The following is a 16,431-nucleotide window of genomic DNA, read 5'->3' as shown; positions in this document are numbered from 1 at the left end:
TTTTGGAAAGTTAAGATAGGTGTGATTTAACAGTCAGATTTGATCTTAAATCCGGTTACGTTATCGGAGAATAGCTCTTTATTCTTTATTTCTCCTTCGAAGACGTTTTTTTGTAATGCAACCAAAGTGTTCAGTATCAACCCATCACCTGTTCAAAGCTAACTGTAACGTTCTTGAAGTGATGATTAATGCTTTTGAAACAAAATTTGTACACATCTAATTTACACCCAGAGAACAAAGTATACCAAAGTAGTTTGTGATGTTCTAGAATTCCCTCAGATCGTGTTGTGTACACACTTTTGTAAAGCAACGTGTATTTTTTTAATGGTCCGGTTCTGAATGGCAACTGTGCCTGTTATTTTAGCAATGCCATGAATCGTAATATTATAATTCAAATGCTCCTGACAAGGGCTTTGTCATACTTTGAATTCATGATTGATTATGCAATGACCGCTTTTGAAAATCTGAAATATCTTTATTTATGGGCTCTTATAATGCAAAATTTGAGAGAACACATACTTCTGCCGTCTACGGAAATTCATCAAATGTCTTGAAATTATCTCATAGAGAAAGCTAAACTGTATTGAAAAATTTACAAATTGTTTACAAACAGTTTTGTTCTCCTGTAGTAGCCAGTATTTGCCATTTTTGAACTGCTAATGGTAAATGAGAGCGGTAAACACTTGTTCCAAAGAAATGCACAATTTTATTTTCACGTTCAAGTACAATTTACACATCAGGTATTGATACTAGTACCACTGTAAAATAATCATGTTGAATTGTAAAAGAGCAAGGACTTCAACCATCACTCGTACGTGTGCCGACACTTTTACCATTCAGCTGATTGAAGAAGAAAGTGTATCAGGAATTCACATGCAGTTTGTTGGTAACTATAACGTTAAAACATGAGTGGTTTTCCGATCCTACAGCAGTCTGCAAGTTTATGTAGACTACTTCCAGCATAACCGACCTTGTAGCGGTACGAAAATTATCGAAATCAATACTTCATAGTCAGATCGGTAGATATTGCCTGCTATCAACGGACACATGACCATCAAAAACAAAGGAAAGCTATAGATAAAGTGTAATATTAGAAAACGATAGACAACATGCAGAAATGGGTTTCGAATGAAACCAACCAAACGAGACAGCCAAAAGTTACTAAGAAAATAGACAGCCAACATTTCAGTTCGAACCAGGCGCAAATGAATAGTTTAACAATGACTGCGTCTGACATGTTGTGCCGGACATGTTTCATTCTGTAACGTCGCTTCTCATTACTCTCCACGGTGTAAATGTTATCGTGCGTAAACGTATGGACCGGGTCCAGGAAGCTGCCAGCAGCATGTTTTGTGTCGTCTGCTCAGAATGATCTTCGAAGGGCGGCCGTTCAGCGCCATCCTTATTGCACTTGGTTGAGACCAGTTGAAGGTACGTTCAAAAATAAATAATTCTCTTAAATTCGCTAAAAAGCGAGTATTTCAGCCGACGAATGAATGGTTGTGTAATGTCGTCAACTTAAACTCTTTCACAGCTCTGCCTCCATGCTTACAGCTTCGCTTACGACCAAGATAAGATTACAATCATAAGGTTTCTACACGTCACTTTAACTGACGTCACCATAGGCCGGAGGCAATTCTGGTTCTCTTTCCTCACCATTGTCCGTGTTGTCGCCCTCTGACGCGCAGTCAAGACTGTCGTACGACGGAGGGGGTACATCTTCATATTTCCGCGGGGGTTTGTATGAGGGCGGTCGGACAAGGCCGATGTGCTCGTGGCCGTCGCTGTCAACTCTCTCGTCACAAGAGGGCGCACTAGAGGACCGATCATCGTCGGACGGCGCATCGATTTCTCGATAAGTTCTGGTGATGCGGCGGCCATTGGGAAGAATATACATATGAATTGTTGTACCTCTGTCAAGTAATTGTTGTTCGGAAGGCGGTTCCGCACATGCTGCTGTAAATAAATTAATAAATAAACAAATAAATAAATGTATAGATATAAATAATAAATCATAGCTAAATAAAGAAATATGGAATAAATAAATAAATAAATAAGGAGTGTTCAACATCGAAGTACAAATATATTAAGGAGCAATATAGCTGTAGATTTTGATCATATTTTGGAAGTTTATTTTCTGCAGGAAACAGGTATATTCCTCTTCCTTCTCCTTATTAAAATATCTTGTACACATAACTTAGTAGAAATAAACAGCCCTGTACCTGTACACGTAATGCGCTGTGTACCCACAATCACGCCACTCACATGTGGCGTGACCGTATTGTACGAGATCCGACTCAATCAAATGAATTTAAGACTAGACTGAAAATTCAGTCGTCAACTTTGACATTGCGCCATATACGCTTGGCCGTGTTGACACTTGAATGCAACTGGTAACTCCGACCTTATTTTAGGAGTTGACCAGAACGTTGTGTTTTACAAACAGTATTAGAAAACGTAGGCCTAGCTGATGAAGCGTTGACTCCATGGTAAACAACCAAGCGGTCACACGATTCACAAATAGGACCGACCGATCACATGATCAGTCTGTCACGTGACAACCCTTATCAACCAAATTAGGAAGAAACTAGGATTGCGCTTTGTATCCAAATTATCGCGTGACGGCCTAATCGAATGTTTTGCTAGATCATCTGTAATAGGGCAATTACTGGAGTTACGAGCCACTGCAACTAGAAGCGGGGCTGAGAGCCACCGCGACGAAAACAGGTAGGACTAAATAGAGGCGTTGTCACAGTTCAAAAGGTGGCAGCTCGCGCACGTGTAGTAATTGCGTTTAACTGATAATGTAGCTGTAATTATATGTATTTTTTGTATCAACTCATGTCTTTCTAACAAGGACGACCAAACGCAAAAATTTTATCTGTGACCGGTTCAAACTTTAGTCAGAATTTCCCGTGACTAAATTTGCAGTCATTTGTCAGTCCAAGTTGTCAATGCTCTGGACTCGTGTTTTTTTCGGTGACCATATTAAAGGACGCAAGAGTAACAGTTGTACAAATGTGTATAATTGCAGACATTAGGTAGAGCTTATCATGCGAAATCCCGTTTATGAATTCACAAAACCCGAGCCTTATCATTCCGATCTAATGCTCTTCATTGTTGTCTTTTTAGGCACTAGTCAGCAATATATTTGTAACAACTTTAACTGTATTTACGAGCCCAGCAGCTATAGCTTGTTGTGATTTTTTCACCTAGTTTTGTTCTTATTGTAAACTACAGTCTCTTGTTCTACTCCCCACCCCGTGTTGTGATGCATAGTATTCAGCTTGTCAACTCAGCCTGTACATATCTAGACTGCATTCTTATTGTTGGCAATTGAACTCTCTCCCTGGCTAGACTTCAAATGAACTTACACTATAACAGTGTATTTTACACATATACAGGCTGTGTTAACAAACTAAATAGTAGGTGTTTTATGGAGTGGTAGAACAAGAACTTGGCAAGAGAAACTAGTGACAATACCATCAAATTTTACAGCTACGCTATAAGTACGTATATCCCATTGTCGCTTGCGCTACTGGGGTTGCTGCAACAACACATTCTAAATGAAGGTCAGTATACAAGACACACCTTCCATACTTGAACTGAGAAATACATTTGATGCCCGTCGCCTCTTTTCAACGTAGTACTGGATGGAGAACACGGCAGTGGCGAGAATCAACATGATGATGAAGATCTTCACCGACACTCGAATGAAATCGGTGGTGTACCCTTCAGATCTCCCGGAGCCTTTGAGAATTGCAGCGTCGTCACCAATATGTCCATCGCTTGGGCCATCCTTGTCCTCTCCTGTGTAAACATTCGGTATTAATATGACGTTTGTGCTGATTAGAATAGTGCAAAAATGACAGTTATATTCAAAAGTAAAGGGAAACGAGAAGACCACAGCCGTAGTACGGTCTCGCTGATTTGGTTGCACTCTGAAGAAAATTTCACTGTGAGGGAATTTTCTGGAGGATCGGATGTAGGCTTTTAATTGGGACCAAAGTCCTTCACTTGTATTATTTCTTGACGTGTTTAGATTTTTAATCTAAACATTTTTTTCCATCCGTGTGAAGTAAACAAATATAATTGGGGATTTAACACATGGCTGCCTAGTCAAGTTTGTCTTGCTAATGATTACCTACGGTTAAAAGATAAATCTCCAATTTTCTGGATAAGTTGGGAACAGGCTTATATGGTGTTTTGTGTAATGAGTGATATTTTGGACTTGGACTTTGCATAGACAGATAAAGGTCATAATGTAGTCTCAAACTATTATAAAATAATAGGCTTGGCTAAAGTCGATGGATTTTCAAAACCAAAAATAATTTGCAACAGCTTCTCTTGTGTCTCTTCTTTTCATCAAAACCTTTTTTGAAAAGTTGGCAGCCCAGGTCAGGTTTTCCGTAGCGATCGAACGCCTTACCTTTGAGTCTGCGCAGTAGTGAGTTAGTTTCTACCGGATTTGAGACTTCGGGTGAAACTGCGCTGTATCGCGTTCACCCTATGGCGTTCACTCCACTCACACGTTTCACATGAAAATAGAACACAAATCATCGCGTTCACCCCACTCACACGTTCAAAAATCACAGACTTGAACCAAGTCTAAAGAACCAGCCTAAATGATACCCAGCTATATAGTCGGGGAAGTCAGTGTCTGAGCTTAGAAAGATTTTCTCTGTGTTGTCTATATGTTGGATATCATAAGAATTTCGAACTCCTACCGTGTAGATAATCAGCTCTTAGGGAATTTTTGTATTTGAGTTTCATTTGTTTGCCAGCCATTCACTATCAGTCGGTCAATTTCTGGTATACTTAGTTCATTAGTATATGAGTTAGTTTCTAAGTCAAGTCAGCTGCGAGACTGGGAATAAAACGGGAAAAGTGGCTGGGTTGGGAAGGAGAGGGAGAGAGTTACTACACATTTTTACGAGTTACCAGTCTACGTGGCTCTATCTCGAGCTCGTTTCATCATCAGTGTACAAATTAACGATAGAATAATGTGTGTACGAAAGTCCTGTTGTCTTTTTTGTAACCAATTTCTAAATTTGAGCCACTCTGAGATCATGCATTTTCTCTTCTCATTGACGTTAATGAATTCGCCCAGAGTTTTGTGAACTTAGCTTGCAACAGACTAATCCTAGAACTCTTCACGCCACATGTGTCAGGATCTTCCAAACAACTAACTCTACAGTCAGATTCGAATTACTTTTTTTGCAATTTACCTTTTGAAGGAATCGGAGTGTCCGTGGAGCTACCATTCTGAAGTCTGTCCAGTGCACCGTCACTTGAATGCAGTCCTACAAACAGAAGAGAATTAACGATGACTCAAATATGTAGTTATATGTCGAAATTCACAGATCCTTGTACGGGTAATTTAACCCCTTGTGCGCCAAAGTCAATTTTTGTTGCCGTTAAAAAGTATACTGCAGTCAAAATTTTTTCAGAGTTTTGTCAATATTTTGATAAAAAACTGTAGCCAATTAAATGTTATATCCATTTTCTTTAAAATTATCAAAACAAATATAGAAAAATTCATAAAAATTGGTAAAATGTTGCACTAAAATTTTGGTGGGAAAAATTACAGCACTCAAAGGGTTAATCGTACTGTTTCGTGCCACTGGTCTTTGCCTGTGCGACTGAAGTTCTCTATTGCCAGACTTCTATTCCGTCGGGGCGGGAAAATACTAGCCAAGATGATGCTCCAGATACTAACGTAAGATCTATTTGATAAGATGCTACTAGGAAAATAGCCAAAAGGCAAAAGTGACGAAGACAACAATAGAACGTTTGCTCTGTACTGAAGTTGAGAAAAAACCAATGCGTTTGTTTGTCGTGACGTTAGAATAACGTGATCTGCGAAATGGCGTAGATCGTAATCTCGGCAGTTTTCTTTTATTTCAAATGAGCTTTTCACCCGAAGACCGGCAGTGTTTGATATTATTGGGAAGGATATAAAAGTGCAAGGAAGCCCATATTAGCAGGAGACAAGCAGGGTATTTTTTTTTTTAAATGTGTGTCTGAAAACATGTATCCAAAGAAAATTATACCTTTTTAGTGCGGTTTAAGGTACAATGCGTGTCTAGATATTCGAACGCTCAAACACAATATTTGGGGTGGGGGTGCTTATATCTTGTGGGGGTTGTTAAGTAGATAAAGTTTTTTACGGCTTAGTTCTGTGAAAATCGTTTTCTCATGACATGCATCACAATAAGATAAAACTTACCAAAAGAAGTGAAATTCCTATTATTGGATTGGACTGGTATCACGACAGCGGTGTAGATGACCCAAATGATAAGGACACACTGAAGAAAAGTCATAGTCATTGTTGTTATGGAGTGACCTTTCACCCTCTGTGCTCATTCCTTGAAACGAGAGATCTGCACATGCGCGCTTCTCACGGGCGTGTCTTCGGGTGCCATTCGGGGTGAAAAAAACGTGTCGTGCCGATAACGTCGAAACCTGAAACGATAAGAGTTTAAAATAAAATGGTTTTTCAGAAATGTCAACCAAAAGCAAGCAAGCAAACAAACAAACAAAAAAAGTGTACGTAGACGTCGTTTGGACACTTTCTTGTTTTAATGTACCAAGAACTTCGCTCAGGCCCTGAAGGAAAATATTTTCGGACAATCAATTCGCACAGCACGTGCTGTGAAGCTGGTCGTATCAGAATTAACCTTTTTAAAAATTAGTTTAAAGCCGATACCTTACAATCCCAATTTCTCTCATCAGTGATATTTACTCTTAACATGGCTTCAGTGAACTGTTTATCGTTCGAATATATTTCCTTTGAGATAAAACTAATAGACAGCTTGCGAGTTCTGTATTTCCCCGTACATCGACCCAAAAGGTATCTGCCGGCCAACTGTGCAGAGAACTTTGCTGTCTACAGACTTTGGATCCGGCCTCGGAAAGTTTTCAGAGGAATATAAACTTTGCACGAACCCCTGATTGTAATTCTTGATGAAAGCGGATATTTGAAAGACTCTTTGTGTAAAATATGAGTACAAGTTTAAAACTTTCATTTTGTAGGCTCTTACCATCATTGAGTGCCCACGGAATGTTCCTTACTTGAAGTTGGAATAACTTTACGGGAGGAATTTATTAATTTATTTTGAAAGGAAAATGTGGGCAGGCAAAATTAGCGATTTAAAAATGACGCTCCCGAACGAGCGTTTTGACAATATTTTGATACACGTACAAAATGTGTTTACGTCACGTTAACACTCACTGGTGGAGAAGGAAGTTCCCAGAACAAGAATAATATTTTGCTGGGCTATTAGATTACTGCATGTCATAATCATTACAAAAGAAAGAATAGAAAAAAATCATAGCAACTGTCCCCATGACGACTGAGCGCTTAAAAGTACAAGAGAAAATGTTGAAGCAAATTACATGCTTACTGTCTATCCATTGGGATGTTCGAACCACTGCTGTGGGGGACACTGACAGCAGTAGCTATCTCGCTATCTTTTGAAAATGACCTTATCTTGGACCTTATCTTTTACTAGATAGACAATACGGTGGCTCTGGGCCGTGCAAGCTATACACTGGCGACAAATTTAACTCAGGATATGATGCACCTCGGGGACAGATATTCTGACTTTCCAACAATAACTTTTTTGGTCAAATGCTTTTTGGGGCTCATTTTGAAGCTTCGAAGCATTTTTGTGAAAATCAAAATCTTATGGAATGTCGGCCATTCGAATGCCAAGCCTGTGTAAATATTGCGTAATGCGTTTCTGTACCGAATTTTGCACGAATTATGCGACCCAAGCTTTTATCCTTTACTTTCAAACTGGATGGTTTGTAGTTTCCTTATGGAAAGTTTGAGCAAAGGTTAAAGTCTTTTAATTTTAATTGTTCTTTCAACGACGAGCTGTCAGCAGTGGATCGTTGACCTCATAAACTCTAAAATGATGTACGTAATCTTTAAATAAATCCGTAAAGACAACAGCGCTATCGCAAATATGAGACAATTAACTCCTGTGATCGACTGTGATGCTATCTGTCAAGGTCACCGCCGATTGTAGCTAGAGTGAACGTTCACCTTACTTGTTTTCGGCCAAGGACGAATCACCCGGACTTTCAAGGTACACTCAATGATGTACGCTTCCATATCTTATGCAAAGGTGTAGTGTGGTGAAAACACCGTGACGGCGAGCCTGAAAAACAGTGGGCCCAGTTTTCACCATGAAGAGAATGCCGTTTCCTTCGGAGACTATCAAAACTATTTTGAAGCAGCTTGCACCCCTAGCATCATATTGCTTTGGAATTTTTCTACGTTAAATTTTGTGCACGGTCTTTCTATGCTGGCGGGACCGTATCATCGGCCTTGTCTGCCCCAGTGTTACCGAGAACACGGCTGGTTAGTCCCCAGGGGACCACAAAAGCGGTTCCAACTCTGTATGAATTTCCAGTCGCAGAATAATGTTCAAATATAAATCTACTTCAAACTTTCTGAACTTAAGAATCTGTTGCAGCACTACTTGTGTGTGTTCTGAAGCTGTACTCCATTCTTCAACATCCTCTATTACATCTGGAAGTGGCGTAACGCTCCGAGGACAAAGGAAACACGAAACATTTGTGAAATTTAGTTATGCTATGCCATAATGGTCTTAAATACAGAATTTGTTTTATTTTTATTTGTAACTTCAACGAGCAGTCATGCGTCAAAATATGCATATAACAAAAAGATATTTTAAATTGCACACATACGAAACTGTCTTTCAAAACAGGTAATTTAGAGGACAAGCCGGAAATATCACATGAATTTGTAATACTATGAACTTTATCGTGAACTGGTCACCGGCAAGTCGTCAAATTGACATGTGTGGTGGGGTAACAGGTGCCTCGCTCCCCAGTCCCATCCCGAGCAAATCAGTTTTGATATCGCATGTGTTTACATTCCAAGAGCATGTAAACATATATTTTCATCATTTCGAGCGACATTCGCAACTGTCAAAAACTCACCGATTCTGTTCTAAAAATGTACCCATTTTATCGGGTAAGAATACATCTCAATTATGGAAAAACTCGGTTACAACATTTCCTCATAAACGATCTGTTTCGAGAGTGACTTTGGTCAGACTCTTATAGGAAGATGACTGCCGCACACAATACCGGTGGAAATATGTTTGTTTTGTAGAGTCATATACGGTGGCGTGCGTCACACGTACATTGTTCAGTACTTCGTTAAACGGAAATGAGGACATAGTTTGACAGCGCGTGGACATTTGTGTACAGCGTCACATCAAATTTGGACAGGGCATGTTTTACGGATAAACTACAACTCACCGAGTGGACACTGGTCGTCCAGCACTTGGCCCTCACCTTCAAAAAGATACCGCCAAGCCAGGGAGACGATCAGGAGATGGCTATTCCTGCGGATTTGCAGGAGAGTTCGCCGATCTAACAAGCAACACCCGAGTACGCTGCCGGCGTCCTTCTGGGGTCACCGCTAAAACAGACACGGGTCTCCACCGCGGGTCACGTAACTAATCGTGAAAATCTTGTATCAACAGTGCGTGCTACTCACACGGCACTGGGCGGACGTAACCCAATTCCCGGCAGAATGTGACAGCGTCCTTGATACAGCGAGGCGATTTACGGGACCGAAACAAGGCACTGTACCGCGTCCAGGGCATGGAGGTTGACATACGTTGTGTAACTGCGGACAATAAAACCTGCAAAAAAGTGTGTGCACCCGACTCGACTACCGATAGGAGATCTCTGTACTCCATGTGAAGGGTCATCGCACATGCCGACATTAGGAAACCACGTTACCTTTTACCCACTGTCTGATGTGACTGTGGACAGAAATAAACTCAAAATTATGTCAACGTAAGACCCTCGAAATGTCGTGTTCTTCAAATTTCAGAGTTCATAATGACGCCATAGCAACTTTGTCGTTATCGCTTACTATCTTCGTGCTTTGAGATATGAAACTGTGAGAGCGAGGGATTCATTTGGCATTTCTTGTGGCGCAATGTCATTATTCTATGATATTGTTGCTGTTAACTTTGAATGTGACTTATAACCAAGAGCGCGATAGAAATTTTTTCACCCATCAGCGTGATTGCATACCTGCACATCCAGACTGACCGTTGCATATAGATAAAGACGTTACGTCTTGAGCAAGTAGACAAATTGAGGATACCGCGACATTGGCACAATAGGCATTATCGGATAATATTATCTAAGTTATCTAAGTTAGAGTCTAATAGTAGACGAGTGGGGAAGATGCAGATGCCCGACATGCTGTTTTATCAGATAATATCCGATAAAATCGATAATTTCGTCTAAAATCTAAGTTAGAGTTTAATATTAGACGAGTGGGGAAGAGGCAGATGCCCGACGTGCTGTTTTATCGGATAATATCCGATAAAATCGATAATATCGTCTAAAATCTAAGTTAGAGTCTACTATTAAACGAGTGGGGAAGAGGCAGATGCCCGACGTGCTGTTTTATCGGATAATATCCGATAAAATCGATAATATCGTCTAAAATCTAAATTAGAGTCTAATATTAGACGAGTGGGGAAGGGGCAGATGCCCGACGTGCTGTTTTATCGAATAATATCCGGTAAAATCGACAATATCGTCTAAAATCTAAGTTAGAGTCTAATATTAGAAGCAGATGGGTGGAAAATTCTAAAAACACTGTTTTATCGGATGAAATCGATAATATTTTCCCTATTAGATCACTTTGATCTCATGTTACTGGAACTCTCTAACTTAGAAATTTTAGACGATATTATCCGATAATAAAGAAAAAGCCTATGTCGCGCCTTCATGGGACAAATTGGCTTAAACTTTGTTGTGGCGTTTGGAAAGAGCGAAAGTAAGATAAAAGAACAGACAGAAAGACAGACAGACCGACCGACAGACAGACAGACATTTCAAAAGTTCGCAGACAGGATGTAAGTCTAGACAGACGAGCAGAGAAACACAGACAGGCGGACAACAAAACAGGTGGTCATGAAATATATGTTCGACACGGAAATATCGGTTGCAAGCCACCAAGTTGACGAGAACACGTTTGCATGCCACCGCGCTCACGCCTTACCTGCGTGAGCTACCTGGGCGAGCGACATTGACCCCGATATGTATACATGCAGACATATATCAGTCAAATAACTTTGAATTTCACACGCATGTATAGGTTGACCAAAACTGTCCTCGTCGTGGTCATTTTCCGAAGAAAAGAGTAAGGAGGACTGTGAACTCATTCTGTTGTCGGATATGACTGCGTTTCTGTAAACAGTAAAACACAGGGTGCAGCTGTTGAGTAAGCAAAGTGGACTATTTGGCCAAGCTCTGAGAGTAAAGTCCGTTACCAACGAAATTGGTCCACCCATTCATTATCTTTGGTTTACACGACCTATTAACTTCTGCAGGTTACATTAATGTCTTTCACAAAAGTAGAAAATGAGATGAGATGTCATCGTAAATGAGGAGGTAGTTAGCAAACAAACAAACAGACGATAACATTCACAAGCAAATCAAACAAAAACGTTTGACCCAATATCAGAGCAACTACAGAAGTGTGCATATCAACACAGCGCCTCCTAGACAATGCCTTATGATTTAAAATATGCAGGTCAAACCATATGGAGGGAGTCATTCTTTCTACCTCGATGGCCAAGCCAACCACTGGGCTATTAACAAAGCTCTTCATGCAAAACCATCGTAAAATAAGTTGTCAGGGGAAGCTGGCAAGTTTTTTTATTAGCAGGCGGACTCTGCGGGGATTTGAGGGAATTTGATTATTTTTTTTCGGGGGGGGGATGAGCACATGGTAAAGAAATGCCAACTGGGAGTCTGTAGTTAGTGTAGGGCAATAAGGAGTTTTCTCCATGGGAAGCGATATTCCTTATGAGGAGAGGGAAAACGTACAGACACTCCAGAAGGGGAATTTGTAAATCGTTGCAGGAGAGCTGTCAAAACAAGCTGTGACATTCCCTTTTGAAATTTTAAAATTTTGTAAAATATGAGTCAGAAAAAAAAATAATTATTTATGAGTAAAACACATTATATGATCATGAGTCAGTGGCCGTGCCGATGCCGTACTACACGCAATACATTAATTTGGAAAACACGATGGAAACACGTGTATCTGTCAATTGTAGGATTTGTTCCAAGCTGTTGATTTCTGAATGTCAGTAACTGAAACAAGGGACTCTAATAAAGCGATTTCAAATTTTGTATGAGAGATAACACGACATTCAAGTACTGGCTTGTTTTCTCTGTTGCGGCTCTTTTCTTCGTCTGGGCATGTAGCTTTTCTTCATTACCCGTCGGATAAATATAATACTATGATTGTCACTGTTAAAAACGTTATTCAATCTGTCTGTTATCTCTCTATTATCATTGTCTAAATTTTGAAAAGTTTCCTTCTCAAAGTGAAAATACTAGTGTTAACGTCGCGATTTCTTTTCATGACATTGTCACGTGAAGTTGTTGTCTTACAGGGCACATGCCTCCTCACCTGGTTTTGCGATGTAGTGTGTTACTTCAAGTCGAAACAGGGACTGAAAACGAAAGAACAGTGACGCATCCTCGCTGAACATGTGTAATGAACATTTCCTGAAATTTCATAAAATAATACCTGTCCTGTGTGACTGACGGGGACTTTGACCACCGTTCTCTTATGAAGTAATAGGAAGGTAAACAACTAATCACTTTAATGAAGTTGGCGTCGGAAAGCCTAGACTGAAATATCCGTCGCCCGAGTCCGCTCTCCACGCTCCCCTCTAGAGGGAGGAGCGTAGAGAGCGCCCTCGAGCGACGGATCTTCCAGTTACGGGAAGCCGAAGTACGGACCAAGACCTCGTAATGAGGGCGCTTCTATACACCAGATGACTCTGATTGCGATAAAACGTACAAATGAAGAAAGTCTAAGTTGCGATTCCTCCACTAGAAGAACTTTTGTCTGACAAATTACCGGTGATGTCAAAACCAAATCACTTGTTTTGAAATTAGTTGATAAGAAATTGGCGTTAATTCGAAGTCAAGAGTCAAATTGGCGAAACGTCGACTAGTCTGAGAATCTTATTCTCACCAATAATTACAACACTTATTTATTCAATCATTTTCATTCTAGGAAAATCGTCAGCAACTTAATGAATAACTTTAACCGGAGAATATTCAACAGATGCCTATGATATGACAATAATGCAACATCAAATATTTCTAAACCAACAACTTCCTATGTTAATACTTGGTTTGGAATGTGAGAACTACTCTCGATATGATAAGGTAAACCTAAGCGTGAATCTTATGACCTGCTGCATTAAAGATCCATTGGCTGTAACTTTGATCATTTTCTTATTTGTTTGTTTCTGTGTATCATCTGCAGTTTCTGGTTTGAATCCCTGAACCATGGAGAAATTCCTAATATTTAGCTCATAAATATATCCTATATCAGTATAATCTGCATTGTTATTGTTTAAAGTTTGTATTCAGGTCCGGACTAGAATACATTTATCAACAATAACAATGGTCATTTCACATATACAGGCTGTGTTGGCAAGCAAGACACCGGGCATTGGTCACGATGATCGGATTATAGTAAAATTCTGTAGTTGATACATTGAAACAGAGTAGTGAAAAATTAGTCAACAGTTACAGGTAATGTCCCTTTAATATTTGGAATTCATGTGTATAACAATAGAAGCTTCCTCTATTGTCGATATTAATCTAAAGTTACCTGATTTGTTGATTGGATCGGATTAGATGTGTTGGTTCAAGATTCTGAATTTGGTATATTCATTGACTCTCAAAAGGAATTTGCCCGTCCTGGGGAGTCTGTGTCACCGATAATGACACCGTCCAAAGATATTCATCAGCTTGACAGATTATATGTCAGTCTGAAGTTTCTATAACACAAGCAGTCAATGTTTTTCAGCGTATTGAGCTGTCGATCTGTCATGGACGACGATCTTCATCAGTAAACTTCAAAATTGGACCTGATACGCAGCATGCCACCAGAGTACTGTGTAAAATAGTTAGTGCTCCAGGTAAATGAATGTCATTTAGGCGTACGTGCAATGGCCATTGGCAGTCGCAGTGAAGAGAAAAACTGGCAGGGAAAGGGGGCGGTATGTCATGACTAAGCTGTTTTTCAAACTGGGCCAATAGTGGGTTACAAGTCTCAGGTGGATGACCTCTCTTCAAAGTGCAGATGCTGCCGCATTGTGTCCATGCATCCTCTGGCACAAGTGACAAGGGTCATGTTATAAAACAGGTCGCTTTCTGGGCAAAGAGACTTTATCCTTCCGCAAGAAACAACGCCATTGGGGCAGGGCTGAGACGAGTCCTAAGTGAAGAGATTATAGTGCGGTCGACGATGAAGACAGCACTTGATAATATGAGAATAAAACGGGGTTTCCGAGTTGATAATTGCTTCGTTGATTTTTAACTACATATTGTACGGGCATTACGAAAATAACATCAATGACCTTGACAGTTTAATTTATTCCTGTTTCTGTCACAGTACACTGCATGCCTCGAGCAAGTACACTGACAGACGGGAAAATACGCTGCATACTTGGATCGGCATCGGCATAACCTCATCAATATAAGTAAATGTGCGCGCTTATAATAAAGGAATAAATTATCTAATTAATATAAATATCCCTTCGACTGATAAAATTGTGTATTTTATATGGATCTCCGGTACCAAAGAATGACTTTGGCCCAAAAATGAGTTGTGCCAATTGAATCACTACATTTGCCAAGTCGTTAAAGAGCGCTAGTGTGCGTTGATTGACAAATCACAAGAAAAACAAAAGATACACTTTGCACAAATTATCGCGACAACACATCATGACCTGTGAGGTCAGGACGGCCGACGTCTTGTAGCTGAAGCAGATTTGCGCTAAGTGAGTTCATGGTGCTCATCCGTCGATCCCAAACAACAAACTTTTGTTTTCCTTGAAACGCAAAGTCACCACAGTTGATTTTTATATTAATCAAGAGTTGCTAGTAATTAATGGGCAGACAGACAATAGCTGACCTTCCTTAAGCTTAAATCTTGAGATTTTGCTGAGCTGACAGCTGAATAAAGGCGCCAGTAAAAATCATCTTAGTTTTGATTACCTCAACTTCTCAATACACTTCAGGTGATCTCACTGAAAGGAGCCACTCTGGGGAAATATAGTAATGACAAGAAAGTACCGATCCTCTTAATGAAGTTTTTAGTAAAACCACAGGCGACCCAATAAGTTCTGAGTTTTTCACACTGTTTTCTCTATCATTTTCTCTTCTTTCTTCATGCTCTGAATGATCGGAATAAATAAAATAAATGGTTTATATAACCTAACCTAGCCTCTGTGACTCTTTATTTATTTTACACTCCATTACAAGGACGTATATCTCTCATACACACATGCTGTAATTAATTAGTCAACACAACTAATTATGCTAATCCGTGGACTTATCAGAGGTTGGTCAACATCGGAAAGATAGTGATGTTAATGAAAAAGGAGCCCGTTTTAGTAACCATTCCTATCTTTCGCGATGTTGACCAACCCGTAAAATCCCTGATAAGTCCACGGATTAGCATAATTAGTTGTGTTGACTAATTAATTACAGCATGTGTGTATGAGAGATATATATCCTTGTAATGGAGTGTAAAATAAATAAAGAGTCACAGAGGCTAGGTTAGGTTATATAAACCATTTATTTTATTTATTCCGATCATTCAGAGCATGAAGAAAGAAGAGAAAATGATAGAGAAAACAGTGTGAAAAACTCAGAACTTATTGGGTCGCCTGTGGTAAAACTACCGATTTATTTGCGCTGCACTTGGGGCTGAGTAGCTGACCGTTACGGGCACAGGCCACCCAATAAGTATTACCATGGAGTAGTAGTGAGTTTTCTCTGTCATTTTCTCTTCTTTCTTCATGCTCTGAATGATCGGAATAAATAAAATAAATGGTTTATATAACCTAACCTAGCCTCTGTGACTCTTTATTTATTTTACACTCCATTACAAGGACGTATATCTCTCATACACACATGCTGTAATTAATTAGTCAACACAACTAATTATGCTAATCCGTGGACTTATCAGAGGTTGGTCAACATCGGAAAGATAGTGATGTTAATGAAAAAGTTTAGTAACCATTCCTATCTTTCGCGATGTTGACCAACCCGTAAAATCCCTGATAAGTCCACGGATTAGCATAATTAGTTGTGTTGACTAATTAATTACAGCATGTGTGTATGAGAGATATATATCCTTGTAATGGAGTGTAAAATAAATAAAGAGTCACAGAGGCTAGGTTAGGTTATATAAACCATTTATTTTTTTTATTCCGATCATTCAGAGCATGAAGAAAGAAGAGAAAATGACAGAGAAAACTCAGTAATACTTATTGGGTGGCCTGTGTTACGGGCGTGATTAAAGGACGCGAAGCTATG

At 39.7% G+C, this 16,431-nt stretch overlaps 1 protein-coding gene across 1 annotated transcript; it reads right to left on the bottom strand.

Moving 5' to 3' along the window:
* Positions 1-683: 683 nt before the first annotated feature.
* On the bottom strand, positions 684-5,979 carry LOC139144256 (uncharacterized). Its single transcript, XM_070714928.1, has 4 exons — positions 5,976-5,979; positions 5,229-5,303; positions 3,592-3,810; positions 684-1,956 (listed from the first exon to the last, which is right to left on the bottom strand). Exons 1-4 carry the CDS (start codon positions 5,977-5,979, stop codon positions 1,607-1,609), a joined length of 648 nt encoding a protein of 215 aa, XP_070571029.1. The 3' UTR covers positions 684-1,606.
* Between the last annotated feature and the right edge of the window lie 10,452 nt (positions 5,980-16,431).

Source organism: Ptychodera flava, chromosome 1 (assembly GCF_041260155.1).
Source record: "Ptychodera flava strain L36383 chromosome 1, AS_Pfla_20210202, whole genome shotgun sequence".
Classification (NCBI taxonomy): domain Eukaryota; kingdom Metazoa; phylum Hemichordata; class Enteropneusta; family Ptychoderidae; genus Ptychodera; species Ptychodera flava.
This window is presented reverse-complemented; position numbering and strand designations above follow the sequence as displayed.

What these genes read in the sequence shown, in the direction of transcription:
- LOC139144256 (XM_070714928.1), bottom strand. An exon ending in CACTCCGATTCCTTCAAAAG is followed by an intron (nt 3,811 to 5,228) that starts GTAAATTGCAAA and finishes ATGTTTACACAG; the next exon opens with GAGAGGACAAGGATGGCCCA. An exon ending in TCTCAGTTCAAGTATGGAAG is followed by an intron (nt 1,957 to 3,591) that starts GTGTGTCTTGTA and finishes ATTTATTTACAG; the next exon opens with CAGCATGTGCGGAACCGCCT.